The sequence below is a fragment of the Vicia villosa genome, unplaced genomic scaffold (genome assembly GCF_029867415.1).
Source record: "Vicia villosa cultivar HV-30 ecotype Madison, WI unplaced genomic scaffold, Vvil1.0 ctg.000366F_1_1, whole genome shotgun sequence".
Lineage (NCBI taxonomy): Eukaryota > Viridiplantae > Streptophyta > Magnoliopsida > Fabales > Fabaceae > Vicia > Vicia villosa.
Window position 1 is genome coordinate 154,853 of NW_026705168.1, and position 26,334 is coordinate 181,186.

The 26,334-nt window shown below is 33.0% G+C and overlaps 4 protein-coding genes across 4 annotated transcripts; 3 read left to right on the forward strand and 1 right to left on the reverse strand.

Moving 5' to 3' along the window:
* The first annotated feature begins 1,688 nt into the window (after positions 1 to 1,688).
* Positions 1,689 to 2,515, forward strand: LOC131627536 (kunitz-type trypsin inhibitor-like 1 protein). Its single transcript, XM_058898379.1, has one exon. It carries the CDS (start codon positions 1,724 to 1,726, stop codon positions 2,375 to 2,377), a length of 654 nt encoding a protein of 217 aa, XP_058754362.1. The 5' UTR covers positions 1,689 to 1,723; the 3' UTR covers positions 2,378 to 2,515.
* Positions 2,516 to 16,475: 13,960 nt separating this feature from the next.
* Positions 16,476 to 17,105, forward strand: LOC131627545 (uncharacterized mitochondrial protein AtMg00310-like). Its single transcript, XM_058898387.1, has one exon. It carries the CDS (start codon positions 16,476 to 16,478, stop codon positions 17,103 to 17,105), a length of 630 nt encoding a protein of 209 aa, XP_058754370.1.
* Positions 17,106 to 17,129: 24 nt separating this feature from the next.
* On the forward strand, positions 17,130 to 17,816 carry LOC131627546 (uncharacterized). Its single transcript, XM_058898388.1, has one exon. It carries the CDS (start codon positions 17,130 to 17,132, stop codon positions 17,814 to 17,816), a length of 687 nt encoding a protein of 228 aa, XP_058754371.1.
* Positions 17,817 to 19,045: 1,229 nt separating this feature from the next.
* Positions 19,046 to 19,821, reverse strand: LOC131627547 (uncharacterized). Its single transcript, XM_058898389.1, has 3 exons — positions 19,314 to 19,821; positions 19,181 to 19,185; positions 19,046 to 19,093 (listed from the first exon to the last, which is right to left on the reverse strand). Exons 1-3 carry the CDS (start codon positions 19,819 to 19,821, stop codon positions 19,046 to 19,048), a joined length of 561 nt encoding a protein of 186 aa, XP_058754372.1.
* Positions 19,822 to 26,334: the final 6,513 nt, after the last annotated feature.

A 26,334-nucleotide genomic window follows, 5' to 3' on the forward strand; every position in this document is an offset into this window, starting at 1 on the left:
ATCAACCAAGTGTAATAATAATAAACATTAATAAAATATAATATATAAAAAAGAAGAGAGGGAAAATGTTAGTGAGAGATAGAGACAAATTTGTGAAGGAGATAATTGGAGAGAAATAATGGAAGGAGATGATCCAATCCCCAGTCATGAATCATAATGTTATACTGAAGCCTTAATATTAATATTAATTGATAAAAAAAAAAAAACTTGAGGCCCTGGGCAATTGTCTAATTTGCCTATGGCTTGGGCCGGGGCTTCCGATTAAACACACTTTCAACAAACAAATACCAGAAAATTTTACTTCCTACCCCTACACTTGCCTTTCCACCCCTACAATTTTTTAAAAATGACAATTTTACCCTCAAACACTAATTACCATTTTACCATTTTACTTTTTACCATTTTTCCAAAAAGTAAAAAAAAAATTGAAATCTGCACCCCTACGCGCATCAAAAACGGAACACTTGAGGTAAGAGTTCCGGTTCACAAAATTACAAACCGGAAGACTTTTGAAAACAGTTCCGGTTCAGTTTTTTCTTTCCCGTAACACATTTGGTAAGTGATCCGGTTTGCAAAATTTCAAAAAATCAGAAAAAAAAATACACACCGGAACACATTTCCAAACTGTTCCGGTTTGTAAAATGCTCACCGGAACACATTTCAAAATTGTTCCGGTGAGCATTTTGGCCAAACCGGAACAGTTGGTGAAAGTGTTCCGGTGAGCATTTTACAAACCGGAACAGTTTGGAAATGTGTTCCGGTGTGTATTTTTTTTTTCTGATTTTTTGAAATTTTGCAAACCGGATCACTTACCAAATGTGTTCCGGTTTGGTGATTTTGTGAACCGGAAGAGTCTTCAGAAGGGTTCCGGAGCGTATTTCGTGGAGAGAAGGGAGAGTGTTTGTTCAAAATCAGTAAAAAGTTGAAAATGAAAAAAATTTACCTATTTATACGAGGGTAATTTCGTCCCAAAAATTTGATTGTATGGGTAGAAAGACAATTGTAGGGGTAGGAAGTAAATTTTTCCAAATACCAAGGCTTAATATTCCTCTAAAGATATTTCAGAATTTTTTCTATTAGCCTCTCGATACATATCGCTATGAAACATATACCATTTTTCTTTCTGGAAACCATAAGATGATAATGCTACAAAATTTTCTTCAATAGTGAATAATATTATAATAGGGTAACGAAAGGTTATTCTTCAAAGAGCTGTGTGCTGTAGTCTTGAAATAATGAATTTTGTATTTTATGATTGTGAAAAAGTGGCACGTGGGGTAATATAGTATAGATAAAGAATTCGGTATTGAATATTGATATTAATCTTTTGCAAAACTAGAGAAAAAAAATGCAGAGTTGTTTTTTTTATGATAGTAGTATTAGAAAATAATATAGACAGCTGGATGTGCTATGTACTCCGCTTCCTCAATTTTTTATCTTATCACATGGCTAGTACAATAATAGAGACCTGGGTAACATCTGTGGATAAACTTTGCATTCAAAGAGCATACGAAAAAAAAAATTCAAAAGTTTTAAATTTGTTTCAAATTAAAGTAAAGTCTAATGCAAAAACTATTTAACTCAAAATAAATAAAATAAAATTTTATATTTTTAGAATCAATAATGCTAAAAATGTAATAGCAAGTATAGAAGCTTAAAGTCTTCATTACTACTATATATAAGAGATCAAGCAGAAGCAAAGAAAACACCAAAACACATAACCATGAATCCCCTTTCGTCTCTCATCCTTTCCTTCTTCCTCTTCACTTTCATCATCAATCTTCCATCAAACACCGCTGCACCTTCTCAAGTTGTGGACTCAAACGGTAACCCCCTTACCTATGGCAACCAATACTTCATTTTCCCAGCAAGTGATAACCCTAGTATCGGAGCACCAACCCTAAACAAAATCTCTGATTCTGAATGTCCACTAACCGTCCTACAAAACAACGCCAAACTAGGAATACCAGTCAAGTTCACCGCAGCAGAAAGCACCACCGGTAACATCTTAACCGGTACTGATCTCGAGATTGAGTTCACTGAGAAACCTAGCTGTGCTGAAAGATCCCAATGGATGGTGTTTGTTGATAACACCACTCAACTGAGCTGTATTGGTATTGGTGGTCCTGGAAACTATCGTGGTGTTAAAACGACTTGTGGAAAGTTTTTGATAGCGAAACATGGCTCTGGCGGTGTTTATAGGCTTGGGTTTTGTTTGGACAATGATGGTGATTGTGGTTATCTTGGACTGAAAGATTTTGGTGGTGAAGAAGGTGGATTCCGTTTCATTGTGACTGTAACTGACGCTTATTCTGTTGTGTTTGTTCCTGCTGCTTCTGTGAAATCTGTTGCAGGTGTTGAAATTAGTAACATTTAGGTTTTGTTATGTTTTAATGAATAAGTGTTATGTTTTATGTTTTAATGAATAAGTGTTATGTTTTAATGAATAAGAAGTGAAGCAGTTTGTATTGGTTTTATGGTTAATATAAATTGATCGGTTGGAGTCTAGCATGGATTTTATTTTGTCATTAACAAATAGCTTTATTCTAACAATTTTTGGGTTTAAAAAGAAAGTAACAAGAACGATATAAATTATTATTTAATTTGCAGCATAACAAGTGTGGAAATATAATAATAATTTTTTTAAATTGTGAACGGAAATAAAAGTAAATATATTATTCAAAATGTGGTCCTCAGAGCAAATTATTATTCTATTTGACACATAACAATAGCAAGTGCGGAAATATATATATATATATATATATATATATATATATATATATATATATATATATATATATATATATATATATATATATATATATATATATATATATATATATATATATATATATAGGGAGTGACTTTTTAGACTTGTGTCTGAAAATAATTAATTTTAAATGGAGTGGTTTGAATAAATCACTTGTGTCTCTTTCAACAAGATGTGACTAACGTTTTTACGAGCTATTTGATCAATTTTGCAATTATTGCGTTGCAGGGTAATTTTTACTATTGCAAGATGAAATTCACCCGACTAATTGTACTTTTTTGTAGTGATTATGGAAGACCAAAACATAGTAACAATCACAATTTTTAAAAAAAATGGTATTTCAAAAATGATTTTTATAAAAATATATTTGAAATAGCTTCAACATTAAGTGATTTTTTAAAATTTTGATATCCATTTTTTTTATTAAATAATCAAATACGTAAAATTACATTCTAAAAATCACTATTCAAACTAAATTTTCATTTGAAGCTTTTATTAAAAAAATTTGTAAATTTTTTTTTACACAAATTATATAATACTATAAAAAATATTTAAAAGAAAAACAAAACAAATGGGCCCTAAATATCAGCTAACCCATAGTAAGTGGTGGCAAAATAGACCGTCCGTCCCGCCAAAAATGATGGGGCGGGCAAGTCCGCCAAGTGAGGATGGACATAAAAATCAAGCCCGCCCCGCCAAGGTGGCGTGTTGGTGGACGACGGATTTTCCCTCCTATTTATTTATTTCATTTTTTTAATAGATTAACAGGCTTTTTCTTATCTTTCAATTAAATTTTTCACTTATTTTTTAGAACAATTTTTTATAAAGCATCATTATATCAAATTTTACTCAAACAAGTGTTGCATACATTCAGAAATAAATATATAAAATAAAACCATCAAGAACTGTAATTACTAGAATTAACTAAAAAAGGGAGGACTTAAGACGAAACAGGTTAAGCGAATAGGCGATGCGAGCTTTGGCGGGCGGCAGGTTTTGGAGGTGAGCATTGGCGGGCGGCAGGCTTTGATGGGTGGGCCCAAAATCCCAATCCACCATTTAATGGCGGGTGCGCGGGCCATAATCCGTTTTGCCACCTCTACACATAGCCATTTCTACACAATTTGGTTTGCCTATTTATTTTGTTTAGATGTTATCATTTGGCAGGTTCATCTTAGTTTAAGTCTTATTGGTGGTATTGGAGTGAATTTCATTTGTTGTATTGGGGTGTTGTCTTGTTATGTTAGTTATTTCAGTTTCCTGCATTTTTTATTGTATGTTTGTATCATAAAATTGTACTTCTTGTGCTGCTGGTTAATATATCTTTTGGCTCTTTAAAAAAAATTGAAAAAGAAAATAGGTTATTATATATTCATACGCTCTCTCATTCAAGAATGTTAGAGTTTAACCTAATTCGTCCTTTTAAAATCGTTTGATAAGGTGAGAAATGTCACGAACTTTAGGATCTTCCTATTAAAGAACGATTTTAAAGTAACATTTGTTGCTTCATGTACAAAGCCAATAATAAGGCAATGACTAGAAAAAAAATAAGAAACAAAAATAATATTGTGGGATTTAATAAGACTCATTTTAGAGTTTTTGATGAGTAGTATCGATATTTAAAAAATTTAGTAGAGTTGTTTAAAAAATAAAAAGGTATAATATAATATATAAAAAATTGAATGAATCCTATTAAAAGAATCCAAATGGAGATGATGGATGTGAGTGCTCTAAGTATATTATTCAAAATGTGGTCCTCAAAGTAAATATTATTCTATTTGTCATGTATTTCTTTGTAATAAATTATTAGCAAGTTTTATTATTTAGATTTATTGAATAATTTATGTATCTAATCTATATATACATCAGATACATTAATTATTTATTAAATTTAAAAATTTTAAAAAAATTGCTTATACTATGTTACACACTAATACCATATTATTGTTCATTCGAATTCACCAAGAAGCTGTGTCAGAGATTCATATCCGAAATATGGTCTAATATGAGTGCAAAGTAGATTACCTAATCGAAAAAATGTAACGGAATTAAAAAATATGCAAAGTAGATTAAAAAATCGATACTATAATATGGAAGTATTTGTTCGAACAAGTGCACAATGTAAAAATATTACAACACCTGATAAAAAGTCATAAGTAAAACATAAATAGGCATCTACTACTGAGTATGCCTAATGCGAACTCCCTGCGACCTCCCCTGCCTCCTATACCCCACCACACTAGACGCCTCACCGACCATCCTCTGCATTATGGCAACCGCCTCTGGACCGCCCTGTTCAATTGTAACACCCGAGGCCAAGAAGGCGGGGGATGGTTGCACCTCGTGTAACACTCGAGGCCGAATATGGCAAGGAGTGGTCGCCACATCGAAATGAGAGAGATCCTGAGGCCGTGCAGGTATGGGACTGCATGGTTGAAGGAAAGCTTATAAGGACTGATGAGTACTACCTATACCAATAAGATGCATCTTCTTTTCGGTAGCCCGTTCCATAAGAACTCCATAGTTAAGCGTGCTTGACTTAGAGAAATTTTAGGACGGGTTACCTTTTGGGAAGTTTTGTAGAAAGCGTGTGAGTGAGGTCAAAGCATGCTGAAAAGACACGTGTTGGTTTGTGGGGTCAGTCGATCATCCCGAGAGCAATCTGGGGCGTTACATCAATGATTCCTCTCTCCAATGCCATCTATCCTATCGAGTGTATCCGCTGACAGATCGGTAAGAAATCAGTGGCATGGTCATCCTCGGCCTGTTGGTTCTCCAAGAGCTCCTCATGTGCTGGCCTAGATGGACACCCAAGAGCACCGGGTGTCATGATAGGATGTTACACCTGATTGAACCATGTCACATATCCATCTACACAGTTCCAGCTCTGGGTGGCCCGTGTATGCCGATACTCCTCTAGGACTAGATGATGCGCCCAATCCTCAAAGACAGTAGTGAGCTCCCAGCGGATAACGGTGTCAGGAGCAACCTTAAATAGAGACCTCGGTATCATCTGTACACGTCCAAACTGTCTCATGCACCGCTCTTGCAGATACCTGACATACCAACCACATACCAACCATCCAGAATATAATGTGATCCGGCCGAATGGGACAACATTACCGTAATCAGTGAAGGGCGTCCACCGGATGTCATCGTGAGTAGTACGATCGAGGTATACACGACATGGCCCCACTTTCTAATTCCCCCTCTAGAGGACATATCGTTCAGCCCTGAGCATGACATCAATGTAAGCGCGATCAGGATTGTAGTCGTGGATGCGGTGGAAATAAGAGATGATCCAGCTCTGAAACACAAATATTATAATATGTTAAATAGAAACATGACATAATTAAATGTGATATAATTAAAAAAAATGTATCGTAAGGAGTGTGCAAGAGCAAGTCAACTGTCTGGTCCTCTAGATGGAGGCTTCATTCAGCTTCTAGTATATGTATGCTAGAATGACAGCCCCCTTGTTCCACTCGTGAACTGTAGTTGGATCAATAAAGTATCAGAGATAAGTCATGTCCACGTAGGTTGCACTTTTGTCCATAAAGAGTGTAGTGCCTACCAAGAACATGAACCAACACCGCAGAGTGCAACCACGGTGATACTCAACAAAAATCTCGTCACCCTCCTCCTCGCACTCCGCTGCCGCCACCAAGTGGTTCTCTTAAAGCTCTTTCAAGCTGGAGAACCGGATATGGGCCCCTCTCGTCGCTCTGCACTCATAATCCGCCATATTTGGGTCCATACCTAGATAATCCACCATCCACTCTATGGCCTTAACCATTTGTATCTGAGAATGGTCCAATAAACTCCCTATGATAGGCAGATGGAGAAGACATGCCAGGTCATGTAGGGTGATCGTCAACTCCCCAACAGGAAAGTGGAAAGACGAAGTCTCTTTTTGCCACCTTTCAGCAATTGCCCCATACATCTTGTGGATGCTGTTACTATATCCAATCATGCATAACCCGCCAAGCTCAGAACCACCTACAACGTCATTAAACCACTGAGCCTGTGGTTGAAACAGATCAAATATTTTCTGCCCATGGTTCACGGATTTTATGGTCGCCCGTTCCTATTATAACAAAAATAAAAAACAATTTCGTTAAACCCTTTGAAGAAAGTGCAATAGAAACAACAATATAAAAGCGGTTAAATTAGAAAATGCAATAAAAAAACAACTTCGCCCTCCCAAACTCGTCGAGCGACATGGTCATGATAGTAAAACAACACAGATGTGTCTGACAGCCCTCCCGGGTAACCCCCTCCTCCGCGTCCTGAGCATCATCCTCGCCGTGCTCAGGGTGAACATCGGATACCTCCCCCTCCTTCTCCTCAATCCCACCTCCTTCTCCTCCTCACGTACCTCCTCCTCACGAGAGGAAGACGCCCGAGACATCCGACTCCTCGATGCAAATGAAGATCCTGCAGGCGAGTCATCCATTTGGACTAGTACTCGGAGTTGACCCCGTCCTCGAATCATTGCTTGTTGTGCAGCTCTCTCGCGCCGAGCTGAGGCTGTTTGTGTCTTCCTACCCTGTCTAAGTCGAGCGGCCAGTGCCTGGCTGCCTGCCATTTTCCTAAAAAAATGCAACCGGTAAGACTTTGAAACAAATTTGAAAATAAACAAAAATACAGCTAAGACCATATTTCGGAAATGCATTTCTGAAACTGGTTAGAGGTGATTTTGGAAAAGCACTTCCAAAAACACATGCGAACAACCATTTTTGACGGACCACCATTTCTTGCCCTAACTCAATCGAAATCCCATTTTTACCAACTAAAAATTATCATTGATCTACAATAACTTCACCCTATCTAATTTCTAATAGCCCTAATAACATTTCCAAGTTTGAGTTCAAAGTTATGGAAACTTACAATTTGTTGGAGCTTTGAGTAGATGTTGAATAGAGCTTTGAATGCTTATCAATGTTTGGAAGGAGTTGTAGAGTAAGAATACTTTGAATACAAGTTGGCATAGAGGAGTTTGTGTGAAAAAAAAATTGTTTTGAGGAGAATGAAAGTGAAGGGGTGTCTGTTTGAGTTTTGAAAAAAACGCAACAGTTTTCGGAGATGCATCTCCGAAAATACCCTTTTTACAAAAAAAAGTTACTTCGGATATGCATATTCGTAAACATTTTTTTATTTAAAAAAAAAGGTGTATTCGAATATGCATATCCGAAATCACAATTTTTTAAAGAAAAATGTGCCTTCGGATATGCATATCCGAAATTACCTCTTTTTTAAGAAAAATGTGCCTTCAAATATGCATCTTTAAAATATAAGATTATTTTGGGATTTCCACCACGGGTTCCTAAAAAGGTGTATGGGTGTATAACAAAATCTATTTTATATATATTTGTTGTGCGACAATAATATGCTTATTTTAAACATAAGGAAACTGGTTCGATCCCTTATAAAAAAATTTTAGTTTAAATATATTATTTTACAAAAATACCAAAATGAATAGATGATTGAAGCGTGCTCTACATTTATTAAAAGAAAAATGTTAATCAGTGTTTTTGGAAATGTAATTAAAATGATAAATTTTTTTTTTAAATGCATGTATTTAATATATTGAAAATGAAAATATTAACTTTTATAATGAATATTTTTTTAAAGAGTTCCCTAAAACACTCGTTAAAAAACCTTGTTAAAATCATACCTACCATTCCACCAATCTACATTTATTAAAATCATACCTACCATCCACTAACACATCCAAAATTATATTATTTTGAAAGTATAATAAATAGAATAGCATCAAGTCAACCCATATCTCCCTATCTATCAAAAAAATTTCAAATATGTTTTTGAATTGTCATCAAAACAACTATGAAGAAATATAATATTCTATTATATGTTGTTTAATTTATTAGTTTTTCTATAGAATGATATATTGTTAGATTTCATTTTTTTAATAATATTTTAAAAAATTATCAAGTTTAATATTATTTTTAATTAAGTTGTTATGATTAAATAAATTATTGAACTTAAAATATTTTTGAACGGTTGATCTTGAATTATTTCAATGCCGTATTTTTTTAATTTTTAAAACTATTTTATTTTTTTCATACTATTATATCAATTCGAATAAAATTTTAAAACTCTTAACACTATGTAAAATTTAAAGGTGTCATAGTCTTAAAAATATTTTTAAAAATAGAAACTTTTTGAATATTTATATTTTATTATTAAATGAAATTGACAAACAATTATAATTATAGTTAAAAGATACTGTACTGACAGTGTAAAATAGTTTTACACTTTCATCTAATAGAGAGTCATCAATCTGTCATGTCATTAAAGTTTTTTTAAAATAAAAAAAATATTTTAATTAAATATATGGTCGAGATTGGTTGACAGTGTAAAAATATTTTATACTGTGGTGCATGATCCCTTTTCTCTTTTAATTAATCTAATAATTATGAGATTTGAAAGGGATTATATAAATTGACGCACAATTATTATTAATCTAACAATTATTATTAATCTAATAATTGTGAGATTTGAAAGGGATGAGAGATCTTCTCACATTTTATAAGTTTAATTTTTTGTTGTTATTGCGATGTCAGTTAAATGATCTACTTTCCTTAACAAATGATAATAATTGTTCTTATAATAAAGGAACTTCACTTTAAAAAAAGAAAAAAAATTATATTTAAATAAATTAAATTAAATTTAAATATTTATACATCATTTACATTTTTTTGAATATTAATATATTTACAATTTTACTAAAATAAAACTTTTATTTATTTATTTATTTATTTACATTTTATTTTATTAGAGTTAATTTTTAAAATTAGAACAGTACAACTAAATAGTTTGAGACCTATTATTATATTGCAATGGTTCTTATATAGACTTGTTAGTTACAATTGGCAAGTATGGTGATCGATTCCGATTAAACACACTGTGAACAAACAAATACCAAGGCTTAATATTCCTCTAAAGATATTTGAGAATTTTTCGAATTCTAACAGCAGCCAAGTGAATCTCTATTAGCCTCTCGATACATATCGCTATGAAACATATAACAATTTTCTGAGTCAAATTTTTGAAAGCCATTAGATGATAATGCTACAAAATTTTCTTCAATAGTGAATAATTTTTTTTTTAAAAGCAAGCAACTGAAAAAAATAAGTGGCACAAGGGGTGCACAACCCATAATACAAGAAACAAAACACAAACTCAGCCTAATATGGTAGGAGATACAAACCAATCCGTCCAAAGAACATCACAATCTAGCTTACAACTAAACAAAAACCACTCCCATGACATAAGTTTTATCAACCCCAAACCATCTATTCTTGAAAGGACACCACCTTCGAAGATAATAACATTCCGACACTTTCAAATAGCACAACACACCATAATAAGTTCAATAGTGAATAATATTATGGTAGGGTAACGAAAGGTTATTCTTCAAAGAGCTTTGTGCAGTCGTCCTGAAATAATGAATTTTGTATTTTATGATTATGAAAAAGTGGCATGTGGGGTAATATATTATAGATAAATAATTCAGTATTGAATATTGATACGAATCTTTTGAACAACTCGAGAAAAAAATGCAGAGTTGTTTTATGATAGTAGTATTAATGGAAGACCCATGTGTCTGCAAATGTAATTTCATTCATATCTTAAATCATTTAATAAAGTTTGATTGTTGCTGATATATAATTGTTCTAATAAAATCACTAACATCTATAAATATTTAAAAAATATATATAGCAAATTATTAACATAATAAATCCAATATGTCTAATATCTATAAATATTTACAATTATTTTGTTGGTTAAAATAAATAGATGTATTATGGTGATAGTGACCTGTGAAAATAAAGTTTCATGAGAAAATTCACAGGAGTTGGTAAAATTTATAACTATCACTCTCATTGTTTTCTTAAAATACAATAAATTGATTTAGTAATATCACTGTCAATTGTTTTATTAAAATAGAATACAATAAATTGATTTAGTAATATCACTCTCAATTGTTTTCTTAAAATTTAAAAATATCACTCTCAATTGTATTAAATTAAAATATAAAATAAAATTGGATTCGAAATAAAGATTTTATCGCTCAAATAAAAATAATTGTTGATTAAAATAAGAAATAAATTAATTATTATTTTGAATAATAATAAATAAATATAATTAATTAAATATATCGATAAACCAAAATTTTCAAACTTACACATTTATATAGATGTCAACCTTTTTTTTCAATAAACTTTATTAAATTGAATTACTAACAAAGCTTTTGAAAAACATGAAGAGATAAAATATTTAATCCATATGTATGCTAATTTATGCACAATTTTTTATCATCTTAAATTATTTTAAATATAACGGTGGATAAGTTATTACTCCTTCCATCTCACAATAGGTGTTTTCTTTGAGATTTTCACACGTTTTAAGAAAATAATTAATCATGTTGATTTCAATAATAAAATGAGTCTTATTTACTAAAATAATCTTTTTAATAATAGGTAGTGGAGTACTTAAATGAATTAAAATACAATAAATAAGGGTAAGTTAGTGGAAAAAATAATAAATACCACATTGATATTCTAAATAGAGAAATAATTTGAGAGAAATAAAAATAAGAAAGATGACAAATATTGTGAGACGGAGGAGTAATTCATTCCTTAATTAGAGCTTGTGTAGGTTATATATTTTATTACAATTAAAAATACTCAAATCTCATCATTCTACTATACTACTATACTATAGATGTCAATAGTTATTTTAATTAAAGATAAGTTACAGAAAAATGTAAAAGCATCTATTCTAAATAATTGGCATGTTTATTTTAAAATAAATAGTAAAAAAATCGAAAAGAAAATAATTAAAATTAATTTTGTTAAAAAATATATTTTACTAATCATATACAAACTTAACATATATTAACTTTGAATTTAACAATTTATTATGATATACTAAATTAATGAATTTAGGTACAATTTTAATGTCCAAATGTAATGTAATTGTATGATATCAATTCGCTATTTAATACTTTATGTAGAGTTAGTATAGAGTATATATAAATATAGAGAAAAGATATGCTTACAACTGAATTTGACAATTTTTTTTCAAATAACTAAGTTTCTCAAAAACATTACGCATATAACTTAAATTTCAAATTAATTACATAAATGACCATTTTTTCTTTATTTTAAATTGTGGCGGTTTAAAAGTCCCGCAAATATTTTTTTAGTGCAAGTCGCCACTTGCATTGGCGACTACACTTAAATTTTAATTTTTTTTTGTAAATTGTGGGGGTTCAAAATTGCCGCAAATTTACAAAAAAATTAAAATTTTATGTGTAGTCGCCAATGCAAGTGGCAACAGAAAACGATTTGCGGGGGTTTTAAACCGCCACAATTTACAATTCGCCAATACAAGTGGCGACAATGTGTTTAAATAGTGAAAAAATGGCTATTTATATAATTAATTTGAAAATCTGGTTATATGCGTAATTTTTTTTGAAAAACTTAGTTATTTTAAAAAAAATGAGACACCACACCGTATTTTGATACGGTTTCATATACATTTTTCTTTTAATTATTATTTTTATTCAAGTTGGATTTTGTGTCACACTTAAAAGTAAATTTAAAGGCTACGGTGTAAACATACGGTATCATGCTTTTTGGTATAACTATAGTATACCTCTTAAATATATATTGTAGTACAATTAAAAACATCCCAATCTAATTATTTTTATCAATTTTTTTTGACTAAAAAGATATTCATTCAAATTCAAATTGAAAAATACATCGACCATTACAAATTCAAAATTGCTAAAAACTGAAAAAGGTGAATCTGCAAACAATTTTGCAGCACCTAGGTTAATAACACACAACAGCAACATGAAAGTGCCTACAAATATGACAAAATAAAAGTCACCTGAATATTCATACTTCTGGATCTGAAATATTGACGCTCAAGTCTTCCTCAAATCTACAATGATTTAAAGTGAATGTGTCAATCTGAACCAACAAAAACTATACTAAGAGGGGATAGCCAACAAACACCGTACTAAGACGGGAAAACCAACAAGCACCGCACAAGACGATGAAAACTTAAAAACACACAAAAGAAGAAGCAAATCTATATGGATAACCACTTATTTAAATAAAAAGAGAAATAAAAACGGTGTTGAGGGGTGATTTCTAGTAAAAAAAAAAAGCCAAAAACCACCCCTACAATAGAAGAATGAAAATTATTTTTATCAATTATTCTACTATAGATGTTACAAGTTTCTTTTCTCATTAAAATGCATTAAACTGAATTAATAGCAAAGATACTATAGACGTCAACAATTTTTTTCTTCATTAAAGTGCATAAATTAAATTACTAACAAAGTTTTTGAAGAAAATGATAGAGATAAAATATTTAATTTAGGAGTAATGTTAACTTGTGTCCTAAGACACAAGTTAAGTATCCTAAGAGACAAGTTTAGAGCAAAATATATAAAATATTTGGAAATCAAATGAATAAAATATATTTATTTTAATTAAAGTTAAATTGTAGAAAAATCCAAAAACATCCATTCTACATAAGAGCAATTAAAAGCATTCAAATCTCATCTTTCTATATAGATGTCCATTAAAGTACAAAAATGAATTACTAACATTCAAATTGAATTATTAAATCAAATCTAAATTTAATAAAATGTCTCTTTTCTTTTGTTAAATGAATAATTTGCCAGAGAACATAGAAGTTTAAAGTTGACTGACATAATTGGTGATGTGCATATATGTAGCAGGATATATTCAGTGTCGACACAACAAATATTGAAGTCTAAGGCAAATTTTATTATATATTTTAAAATTATTAATACTAAATTTTTAAAATAGTATTTTTAATTGAAATTATTTTTTTGAGTTTTTCTAATACAAAAATCATTTATTAAATTTTTAATTTATTTTGTTTAACTTTTTTTTCAATTGGTTATAAAATCAAATTATTTAATTTTTGTTAAATATTATTGATCTTAAATAGAAATTTATTATTATTGAGAAATCAAATCTAAAAAATTAATTTTTATGCAATTAATGTTAATCTTTCAACATTTTAATATTAATTAAAAATACAAAATAATATTATATACTTAAAATTGTTCAAATCAACTATATAAATAAATAATTGTTTAGTTTATGATAATAAGTAATTTAGATTACATGATTCACGAGATTTTGTGGTTAATAAACTAATTAAATATTTATATCTACAAATAATGAGTTTATGCAAATAATGGGTGGAAGATTTAAACAAATTATTGACAATTGATGGGTTTGCAATTTAAAGTAATACATTATTGAGTTAATAGGTGTGGCAGACTTGAAGGCTATGTTTGCGAGTTTGGAGGAGAGGGGAGAGGAGGGGAGGGGAAGGTTTTCGAAAACGTAATTTTAAAAAAGTATAGAAAATATTTGACATTTTTTGAAAAAATGATTTTGTTTAGAATGATAAAAGAGTCATTATCATTACTAAATTTTTAATTTTCAAAATAGTATAACAACCTTAAAGATATTTGAAAAATTTATGTAAGCCCTCCAAAACCCTTCTTCAATACAATCTTCATAAAATCTTTTGATTTTTTTCACTCAATTCTTCATATATTTCAAAGCCCTCCCGTCGCTTCTCCTCCAAACTCGCAAACAAAACCGAAGAGTCACTAGATAAAGAAATAAATAGGGACATAACCGTTATATTTAGACTTATTGATTGTCACTTTATTAAAATGGACAAAACATAACAATAATGATAATAATAATTAAATGTTAGCTAATGTTAATATTGAACATACAAAAATAAATAAATTTTGAGGCCCTAGGCCAATGGCTAGGTTGCCTCCAGCTATGACAAGGCCTGGATATATTAAGTTCATAAGCAATACTTGAAAAAGTTAATTATTTCTTGTACTGTCTAATAGGCTAAGTATTGTGAACTTGTAAAGCAATAAAATTGTATTAGAAAATAATATGATTAGCTGTCTTAAGGAAATTAATTGACAGGACTGTACATAGATATCATGGAATAGCATTATGGTTAAAAAAAAGATAAATATAAAAGATAAAGGTAAATAAAGCTGTAGGAACTGCTGGGCTAGTATAAAATCTGTTCCGACTATCATAGATATAGGAGTCAATTCCAATGTATTACAGATTTTTAATATTTGTGATTTAGTACCATTACAACACCTCTAGGAAAAATAATAATAATAATAAGCTGAGTATCATTATTAGTTATATCATTATAATGTTGCTATGGAAATCGTAGATTCTTGATATTTCCATATTCTGCCATTACAACACTCATATCAGTATCATTCAAACACCAGCAAACCAATAAATAAATAATAGTAATATTAGTAATATTAGTAATCAGTACCAATATACTCATATCAATATCATTATAACACAAACAAAAAAATAATAGTAATGAACAATAAGTAGCAATAAACTCATATCACTGCCAATACAAGAGATTAGAAGGAGTAGATAACATTAAGGAAGAGATTAGAAGCTACTTTCAAGATTTTTTCAATGAAGAAGAATATGGAAGACCGGTGCCGGAGGGTCTAGATTTGAAGAGGTTAACCGAGGAAGATAGGATTGTCTTGGAGTGTTCTTTTTCGGAAGATGAGGTGAAGGAGGCGGTTTGGTCTTGCGATGGGAATAAAAGTCCCGGACCGGACGGTTTTTCTTTGGAGTTTTTCAAATTATCTTGGGATGTGATTAAATCGGATGTCCTAAACTTTGTTAGTGACTTCCATGAGAAAGCTATTCTTACTAAGGCTTGCACCTCTTCTTTCATCACGTTAATCCCAAAAGTGTCCAACCCGCAATCCTTGAGTCGTCCTATTTGTTTAGTAGGAAGTTTATACAAGATTTTAGCAAAGTTGATGGCGGCGAGATTAAGAAGGGTGGTTGGTAAGTTGGTCTCGAGGAATCAATCGGCTTTTATTCCGGGGAGAAGTATTTTGGATGGCTTCCTAGTGGTGAATGAGATCCTTGATCTAGCTATGAGGGAAAAGAGAAATTGTGTGGTTTTAAAGGTGGATTTTGAAAAGGCCTACGATAGGATAAGTTGGAATTTCGTGAGATACATTTTAAGAAGAATGGGTTTTGAGGATAGGTGGATGAGGTGGATGGAGGGAAGCGTTTTCTCTAATTCCTTATCCGTTCTTGTTAACGGTAGCACTACTAAGGACTTTAGAGTGGAGAAAGGTCTTAGACAAGGGGATCCTCTCTCCCCTTTCTTGTTTGTGCTAGCCATGGAGGTTCTAACGTTTCTAGTGAAGAAATCCAAAGAAGCGGGAAAATTCCATGGGTTTAAGATAAATGGTGAGAAAGAAGTGGATATCTTACAATTCGCGGACGACACGATTATTCTAGCCGAGGGGGATACCGCTAATTTGTGGAGTGTGAAGGTTATTCTTAGAGGTTTCGAATTGATGTCCGGTTCCCGCATTAACTTTCATAAGAGTAATCTTTATGGTATTAACATGGATCAATGGTTTATGGAAGCCGCTTCAACCTTTCTTACTTGCAAAGTCGGCTTGTTACCATTCAAATTTCTTGGTGTGCGTGTGGGGGATCCTAGGAAGCTTGTGATGTGGAGAGATTTGTTATGAATGATGAAAAAAAGATTGGCCGTGTGGAGAGGGATTCATCTTAACATGGCGGGTAGGGTGGTGTTGATCAACTCGGTTCTAAATGCGGTGTCGTTATACTCTCTTTCCTTTTATAAAGCACCTAAGAAGGTGTTGAAAGATATTGTTGCCATTCAAAGGAATTTCCTTTGGGGTGGATGTGAGATTAGAAAAACGGTTAATTGGGTTAGTTGGGATACGATTTGCAAGACTAGAGAAGAAGGAGGGTTAGGTGTGAAAAACGTGGAAATTATGAATGTGGCGTTACTTAGTAAATGGAAGTGGAGGATTCTCATGGAGAAGGAGGCGGTTTGGAGGGATCTCTTAGAGGCAAGATACGGTAATGTGAAGGTGAAGGTTTTAATAGGGGACATTTCGGTGGTGGGGAAAAAGGACTCAATTTGGTGGAGGGATATCTTAATTTCGGACAACTACGAGAATCTCGACAACAATCATTTCGCCGGGGCAATAGAGTGCAAGGTCTGGAGCGGTAATGATATACCATTTTGGTATGCTTGCTGGACCGGTCCTCAAACTCTAATGGAGGCGTACCCGGAGCTATATCGTTATGCCGAAAATCATCATGCTGTAGTTTCTTTTGCAGGTTCTATGATCAATGGCACGGCTGGCAGCACTGCGGATACTCGTATGAAATGAACTTGGACCTGGCAATTGCAGAAAATGGTGGACTCTGTTACTGTGGAAGCTGCAGTAACGGCTGGAAGGGGTGGTGATTCTGATTACACGCAGCACGCAGCGCTTCTGTCCGACTTACTGTCGGAGCTGCAGCAGCGGCAACTAGCTGTTCATCACAGTGGGGCCGATTCTTTTGGGTGGAGAAAGGAGTCTAGCGGCGTTTTCTCGGTGAGTTCGTGTTATAAGATTTTTAAAGAGAAACTTTCTAGCCCTCCGCTTGACAATTTCACGGTTCTAGCTTTATCTCAACTTTGGAATATTAAAGTACCTTCGAAGATTCTTTTCTTTGGTTGGCGTTGCATTATTAATAAACTTGCAACCAAAGATCTTTTGGTTAAAAGGGGCATTTTGAGAGAGGGAAACGATGCTAGATGTGTTCTTTGTTTATCGGAGGATGAGTCGCACCGGCATTTGTTCGTTAATTGTGTTGTGACCAATCGGATTTGGAGGAAAGTTTATGATTGGGTTGGAGTTTCAACATCCTTAACTAGAGAGGAATTTGTGAATTTTTTCCATAATTGTGATAAGATTAGGTGTGTCAATTCTAGAGTCATCAGGGCGGTGGTGTGGCTTTCAACGGCTTGGAATATTTGGTTATCTAGGAATGCCGTCGTTTTTAAAAGTGAAAATTTTAGTTTCCTTCAATGTTGGTCGGACTTCGGAGATTGTTGATAAAGCTTGGAGATGGCTAAATTCTTTTTACATTAGAGTAAACTCTTATAACTTTTATCATTGGAATATCCTTCCGCTCTCGTGTTTTGAGACGTAGGAGTTTTCTTTTTGTATCTTGGGCGGAGTATCCCTTTTACTCCGGTTATCAATCCATTGCCTATTAAAAAAAACTGCCAATACAACACCATTATATAAAAAAAATAAGTAGTGGTAAAGAAATTATTAATAGTATGACAACAACATAATTTCATTAAATCATTTTGAAATTATTACATATGACTTAAATTAAACCTATATACCGCAACCAAAATACGACATCACTCTTTAAAAGGTCAAAAGGTGGAGAAGAGCTCTCAACAAGTAATCTTCTCTAAAAGAAGTTATCAGGTGATAATTACATACTACCAGACAAAAATAAAATTCAGTATATCTCAGAGTGTTGTGTTAAGGATAGACCTCGAAAGAGAAAATTTGGACAAATTACTATTTCCTAAATGCCAACAACAATGTAACAAAAATCATGGATCACTCACACTTGGCCAGAATTTCATACCAATCAAGTAAATAGATTGTCAATACATATGATTGAATAGATCAAACAGATGCATACCTTAGCAAATTATATAGTGTAGATATAAATTCACGCTTTCATAACAACTATTAATCTTCTGAACCAATCACTTGTTCCTTGAGTCCCTCTATTATATCAGACAACTCATCTCTATTTCTCTCCAGATTAAGACATCTGGTTAATAATCTTAAATATAAATAAGATGCACATATCAACAAATATTCCTAAAATTAGGTACTCACTTTGAACAGCAAATAGTGGTAGGTAAACCATAATGGATATCCAAGCCCTACAACTTCAAACAATTTCAGAATCTAGTATAAGAATGAACCAAAAAAACGTTAGTATTATATGTGCAAACATGTGTGTAAAAACAGTTTCGGCTATAAGAAACAGTCTATATAAATTGATCACTCGTGTAGCATTGTAATATAATTCATTGTATATTAGGTTTCATTTAAGCATAGTTTTCTACTAATGCCATTAATAATTTGAGTTTTCATCATAGCAACAAAATATGGAAATCAAGCAAATATAAAATGTAAAGTGTTAATGGAACCAGTTGACAAATAATATGCGGTGCTTTATAAGGAGTTGTGATATATTTTCTCTTATATTTAAAGATATTTATTTAAAAAATGAAAGAAACTATATGCAATTAAACCTCTTTGAGAACTGCCTTCACCATTAATTTCCTTGTAAGAATCTGCATCACCAAAAGATTGAAAAAATGATTACCACGCAGTCAAACAATACTTAAATCACTCAATAATAATAAGACAACACAGTAAACCAGATCTGAAAAAGATAAAAGTAATAATTAGTATTATAAATTTCAGTTATTGAGAATTGAAAAGAAATCATGGGAATTTTTTTTTTGACAAGAGAAAACTATATCATTTCATTAATAATAATATTCTGGATACATGTTGGAATATCAGTAAAATTGTGAAAACTAGCTAGGGATGGAGCCACCCGTGCAAGAGCATGAGCAACCTCATTGGCTTGTCTTCTAACGAACTTAACATGAGAGTTCCTAAGAGAGAGAGTAATTAACCTTCTACAATCATCGACAATAGCTCCGAAGTCCGAGTCGTTTGGCTTCACAAAAATCACACTATCGACGACTTGCTTTGCATCTAATTCAAAATCCATATTATCAAAGCCCAAATTAATAACCCACTTTATAGCTGACAAAAGGCCTATGGCTTCTCCTATAGCCACTTCAGTACATGGGGAAAACCATTCTGTTCGTGCTGCAATAAACTGGCCAGCATCATTTCTAATACAGATACCAATGCCTACCTTATTATGGGAGAAGGATGCATCAATATTACACTTGAGACGACCAGCAGAAGGTTTGCACCACCTAGTAACAGTTGACGGAGGATTGTTAGTCTCACTGTTTTGGCGATGTTGTTGAGCATTTTTCATCCCGCCAAAAGTTGAGCCGCTCGCTGACAAATTACCTCTGTCGGTTCTTCCTCAGAATTCCAAATATGATTATTTCTCCCTTTCCAAATGCTCCAAAGAATGACGGATAACAAAGATAGATGGTCATGATTTGAAACCTGCAAAAAGGAAAAAATAACAGAAGCGAGCGTCCCTCCATTGCTGATACATTGTTGCAACATAGGCCATAGCCCCATTTTAGTCCAACACTCGATACTTTTGGGACACTGGAAGAATAGATGGTAGGAGTTTTCCTCATTATTACTACAACCAACACAAGTGGCTGAGAAATCATGGGAATTGAAAGCAATAGTTATTAGGAAAGAATATTAAATAACCACCATTGAAAAAAGTTATAACTAGAAATAAAGAGTCATTACAAAAAATCTGCTAAAAATTGAAAAGTCACGTATCGGCGTATCGCCGCTGTATTGGAATCTTTGTATTTATTTTTTAAATAAATAAACTCGGATACTCCTTCGATATGTATCGGCGGCGTATCAGCGATATATCGGACACGATTCAGCAAGAATTTTGACGTATCCGTGCTTCATTGCCTCAAAATAATCATAATGACTAATAATAAGCAAATCTCATTAATTCCTACAACTTTAGACAGAATGTCGACAACTATTTGGAGATATTGCGGCCGGTTATGAACATACAAAACAACAACGATGGCATCCTTAGCAAGATTTGGATACAAATCAAAGTTTCTTGGAGGAAAAAAATTCAACTTCCCCAATTTAAGTGACATAATAATATACACAAAATAATCAAATTTCTAAATTTATTTACAAAACAAAACTATTACACATCAAATCTATGATGAAATTGTTGGGTTGAAGGGTTGTAGCATAAAACAAAAATCCAATTTTAATTGAAGCTAAAGATCAAAACTTTACACTTACCTTGAAGATTGCAATAAAATCAGATATGAAATCAAGTTTGATAACCAAAAGCTTAAACACAAGTGGTTAATTGTATCAAAAATGAATTATATAAGAAAAGGGCATGAACAATAATTCACTACGCCAAATTTGTCTTTTAGCAGCGCATCTACAAAAGTGCTTTTAGGAAAAGCGCTGCTATAGGGCTCGGTAAAAACAAAATTAAAAAAGAAGAGGAAAAAGAGCTGGAAAAGGGGGGGTATGAAAGCGCTTTTAGAAAGCGCAGATATAGGGGGGGTATGAAAGAGCTTTAGTAAAAGCGCTGGTAAAGGGGGGGGTATGAAAGCGCTTTAGCAAAAACGCTGCTATAGGGGGGTATGAGAGCGCTTTAGCAAAAGCGCTGCTATAGGGGGGTATGAGAGCGCTTTACTAAAAGCGCTGGCGTAGCCCTTTTAAAATTAAAATTTTTAAACAAAATAACAAAAACTGTACGCGTTCTTTGCCTCTCTCAGATTTCTATTTTCACGAACATACGCTTTCTTCTCCGACGAACTCAGAGCCCTAACCTCCGTCCTCTGTCTCCGTCGCCGTTCTATTGCTCAGATGCTAAAACCCTATTATCGTCGTCGCCGTTCTTCCATCAGATACCTAAACCCTATTATCGCCGTCGCCGCCTCGTTCCGACCCTCTCTCTTTTCGTCTCTGCAACTCCGTCTGTTGCTACTTCGGCCGTCTCTGCTTCTTCTTTTCAAGCATTCCCTCACAAACGCCATTCTCCAACTCCTGGTAAATTCCATAACACTGAAATTAGATTTATTCATTTCAATTGAATAACAATGTTGTGGTTTGATTCTGGTTTGATGCTGTTTTGATGCTGGTTTTATCCATCAGACACTATAATCTGAGAGTATAATATGTTTGATTTCTGGTTTGATGCTGAGAGATTACTATGTCGTTATGCTGCCGACAATCGATATGTTATGAAAATACTTTGATACACTCTCCTGCTTAGGAAAATTATATATATATATATATATATATATATATATATATATATATATATATATATATATATATATATATATATATATATATATGAACATGATTTTAGTGTTTATTCATATCTTTTCTATAGTTGAAATTTTGTTTTTATCTTTGATACATAGCTGAAAAAGATTTTTCTTTCCTTATATTTGATTCACCTGATGCTTATAATTGTTGGGTTGATAAACTATCTATGGAATTTGTTGAATTAGTAATTGCCTGTTATTAGTTTCTTGAGGTGAATCTTGCCCTTGATTTGTCAATGAAAGTTCGGTCTCTGATATCTCAGTTTTCTGTGTAATCTCACTTGCCTTTAGTTGGTTCCTCCCATTAATCTCTAGCTTAGTTGTCTGATATATTAATCCCCTAGTGTGTTGATTTAGAAAATGTGTATACATGTTCTAAGGTTTATGAATGTTCAATGTTTTCATCTAAAGTGTGCTTCTTATGATTTCATGTGCATCCTCCATTAAAAGGTTCCGGTTGTTATAAGTAATCTAGTAATTTTGATAAATGAAATGTTTTGATTAGGAATTGTAAAATTCATACGCGGCAGCAACACTTTTCTAATCTTTGAGAACTTATTAAACTTCTTGACAGAGCTTAGTAGTTGTTATAAATTGTTAGAAATTGTGTCTAATATGTCATGTATAATTAGTTTCAATTCAAATTGAATTATTATTATAATATTCTTATATAATTTCAATATGTGTTAAGATAAGATTCAATAGCCTCTTCTTGTTCAATTAGTTACGTGAATAATTATTGTTTTTGTTTAGCTTACTTAACAATAAAACCATGATTTACTATTGTTGTTGTGGCTGCCCGGATACTAATAGCATGATAAAACCATGAGTTAATTCTTGTTTTGCCCACTTTTGAACTTAATTGGAATATACCATGAACTTGTTGGTTTTTAAACTATGGAGTATGACCTCGTTTTTATGTATACTCACATTAATGCACTACTTATGCTATTACAGATAGTTCCAGCATCATTTGTATATAAACTAATTAGTGGTTGAGTCGGTTTTTATTGTATGAAATTTTTTATAATAGAAGTTTTCTTTCCTTTGAATTAGCAGCGTTTCCTGGCCTAGTTCGATGTACAACGCTCAATCTATACGTTTTCTTGAGTTCGGTAAAATCCGAGGTAAATTTCTTTCTCAAATTACTGCTATTGTGATGAATTTGTCTGAAATTACGTGAATATATATGTTGCATTTTATTGCTCAAGATTCGTTCTGTATATACTGTGTTGTGCCTTAATTCGTTGTTTTTGTTTAGATTATATAAGACATGGATGAAAAGCATGTGTATAAAAGCATGGTCTCCCCCTTATTTTATTTTTTTTGCAATCAGTAATAAATACACATGTAAAAATGATTGTCTATCCATGTCATTTTATACTCTTCAATTAAGTTTTTTATTTTATATTTTTCAGAAATATCTTTGCTAGATAGGGGTTACTTGTGAAGAGTGAAAGTTTGATCGTTTTCAAGAATCTTACATTATGTGGGTCTAGAAGTTGCTTACTTCTATACAGGTAATTAATTGTTCTCTCTCCCCAAAGTAATATGTTGCGTTTTATTGCTTTGGATTCATTCCGTGTATACTTTGCGTTTTGACAGAAACGCATTATACCGTTTTGTGCCTTAATAATTAGTTGTTTTTTTAAGCTTAATTAAGACATGGATAAGACATGGATGCATTCAAACCGATTGTCGAAAGAGTACGAGAAAGGGGTATGGGAATTCGTTAAGTTTGCGGTTGCGCACGTTGAAGGCCCGATTCGAATGACGTGTCCTTGCTTGGGTTGCTGTTATGGGGGTCAGTTGACGGGGATCAGTTGGCATCACATTTTCTACGGTTTGGAATTGATAGAAGTTATACATGTTGGAATTTTCATGGTGAGAAAAGTAACGGGAATGTTGAATCGAGGTTTAATACGACGTATTCTTCAAAAGAAGATTGCAGAGACACATACGATTATGATCGAGTCGAAGAGATTGCAGAAGCGCTTGAAGAAGATCTTGAGGATTGTCCCAAAATGTTTGAGAGGTTGGAAAGCGATGCAGCGAAACCGTTGTATGATGGGTGTACAAAATTCACAAGATTGTCTGCGGTGTTAAAGTTGTATAACTTAAAGGCGGACAGGGATGGTCGGATAAAAGTTTCACAGAGTTATTAGCCCTTATGAAAGATATGCTACCAGAGGATAATGTTCTTCCCAGTCGAACGTATGAGGCCAAAAAGATGTTGTCCTCTATTGGCATGAGCTATGATAAGATACATGCCTGTCCAAACGATTGCGTTTTGTTTCGAAACGAGTATACAGCGTTGAATGAGTGTCCTAAATGCGGTGCCCCTCGATATAAGAAAAAGTTGTCTCCGGCAAAAGTCTTATGGTATTTTCCTATAATTCCAAGATTTAGACGCATGTATCGTAGTGAAACCGATTCAAGACACTTGACTTGGCATGCAGATGAAAGAATTATTGATGGAAAGTTGCGACATCCGGCAGACTCACCACAGTGGATGAAAGTTGATAATGATTATCCTAAATTTGGAAAAGAAGCAAGAATCCTTCGCTTGTAATTGTCAACTAATGGAATGAACCCGCATGGTATTCAAAGTATCTTGCATAGCACCTGGCCCGTGATTCTTATGATTTATAACCTACCTCCGTGGCTATGTATGAAGCGTAAGTACATGATGTTATCTATGTTAATTTCTGGACCTAAACAACCAGGAAATGACATAGACGTATACTTGGCACCCTTAATCGAAGATTTAAAGTTTTTGTGGGAGAACGGTGTGGAGGTTTACGATGGGTATAGGAAAGAAAGTTTCAACTTGAGGGCGATGTTGTTTGGAACAATTAATGGTTTTCCAGCATACGGAAATCTATCAGGGTACAACAATAAAGGTCAAAAAGCGTGTCCTATTTGTGAAGATGAAACCGATACGACACAATTGGATCTTTGTCATAAGAATGTCTTTCTCGGTCATCGTAGATTCTTAAATTCTAATCATCACTACCGTGGGTGGAGAAAAGCATTCAATGAAAAGGCCGAACAACGTACATCCCCGCCTTTTTTGACAGGTGATCAAATTTTTGAAAAGGTGAAAGATGTGAGCACTCAGTTTGGCAAGCCTTTTGCACATTTATTTGTCAAGGGTGGGTGGAAGAAGAGGTCAATTTTTTTTTGAACTTCCATATTGGAAGTCGCTGTACGTAAGACATTTCCTTGATGTTATGCATATTGAAAAAAATGTATTTGACAGCGTTATAGGTACGTTACTCAATATACAAGGAAAGTCTAAGGATGACCTTAACATAAGGAAGGACATGGTAAACATGGGAATGAGAACTGAATTGGGACCCGTGACGAAAGGAAGACGAACATATCTGCCACTTGCTGTTTACACTCTATCTAGAAAGGACAAGAAAATATTGTGTAAGTTCCTTAGTAAAGTTAAAGTTTCAGAAGGCTACTCATCAGATATTAGAAGACTTATGTCCATGAAAGACCTCAAGTTAAAGAGTTTAAAGACGCATGATTGCCATGTTATAATGGAACATTTTCTACCAATAGGTATACGTTCTATTCTGCCAGAAAAAGTAAGAAGCACAATAACTAAACTGTGTTTTTTCTTCAGGTTAATTTGCAGTAAGGTGATTGATCCCTCGATCTTACCAACATTGCAAAAAGAGATAGTTGTTACTTTATGTGATCTTGAAATGTATTTTCCTCCCTCGTTTTTTGACATAATAGTTCATCTAGTCGTTCATCTTGTGAAAGAGACACAATTGTGCGGACCAGCTTATATGAGATGGATGTACCCTGTTGAACGTTATATGAAGATATTAAAAGGGTACGTGAAAAACAGAAGTCGACCGGAGGGTTGTATTGCCGAACGATACGTTGTTGAAGAAGTGGTTGAGTTTTGTACTGAATATCTGTCAAATGTTCAATCAATTGGACTCCCCAAATCTCATAATATCGAAAAAAAAGAAGGAAATAGGCTAATTGGAAATAAAATTGTGACAGTATCAATGGTCTAGCGGGATCAAGTGCATTTGTATGTTCTGCACAATGAGATTGAGGTTGAGCCGTATGTTGAAATGCACAAGGTTGTTCTCCGAGGTTTAAATCCGAATAGAAATGAGAATTGGATAGTAAGAGAGAATAATCGAAGTTTCATACCGTGGTTTAGGGAACATATTTATTCAAAGTATCGTTCAGATCCTGCTCCAGTAACAGAAAGGTTGAGATGTTTAGCATATGGTCCAAGTATAGTTGTGTTTTCTTATAGCGCATACGCAATTAATGGATACACATTTTATACCAAAGAACATGATGATAAAAGTATTATGCAAAATAGTGGTGTTACCTTGGTAGCTGAAGCAATGCACATATCAAGTGCGAATGACTTAAATCTGAAATTTGCAAATTTGTCATATTTAATTTTGGGGTTATCGAGCGCATTTTGGTGTTTGATTACGCGAAATTTCAGATTCCTGTATTTAGTTGCAAGTGGGTTGAAAATAATAATG

Bases quoted from the DNA above. Each gene is read 5' to 3' on its own strand.
- LOC131627536 (XM_058898379.1), top strand. From the start codon at position 1,724: ATGAATCCCCTTTCGTCTCTCATCCTTTCCTTCTTCCTCTTCACTTTC.
- LOC131627545 (XM_058898387.1), top strand. From the start codon at position 16,476: ATGGCGGGTAGGGTGGTGTTGATCAACTCGGTTCTAAATGCGGTGTCG.
- LOC131627546 (XM_058898388.1), top strand. From the start codon at position 17,130: ATGGTGGACTCTGTTACTGTGGAAGCTGCAGTAACGGCTGGAAGGGGT.
- LOC131627547 (XM_058898389.1), bottom strand. From the start codon at position 19,821: ATGAAAAATGCTCAACAACATCGCCAAAACAGTGAGACTAACAATCCT.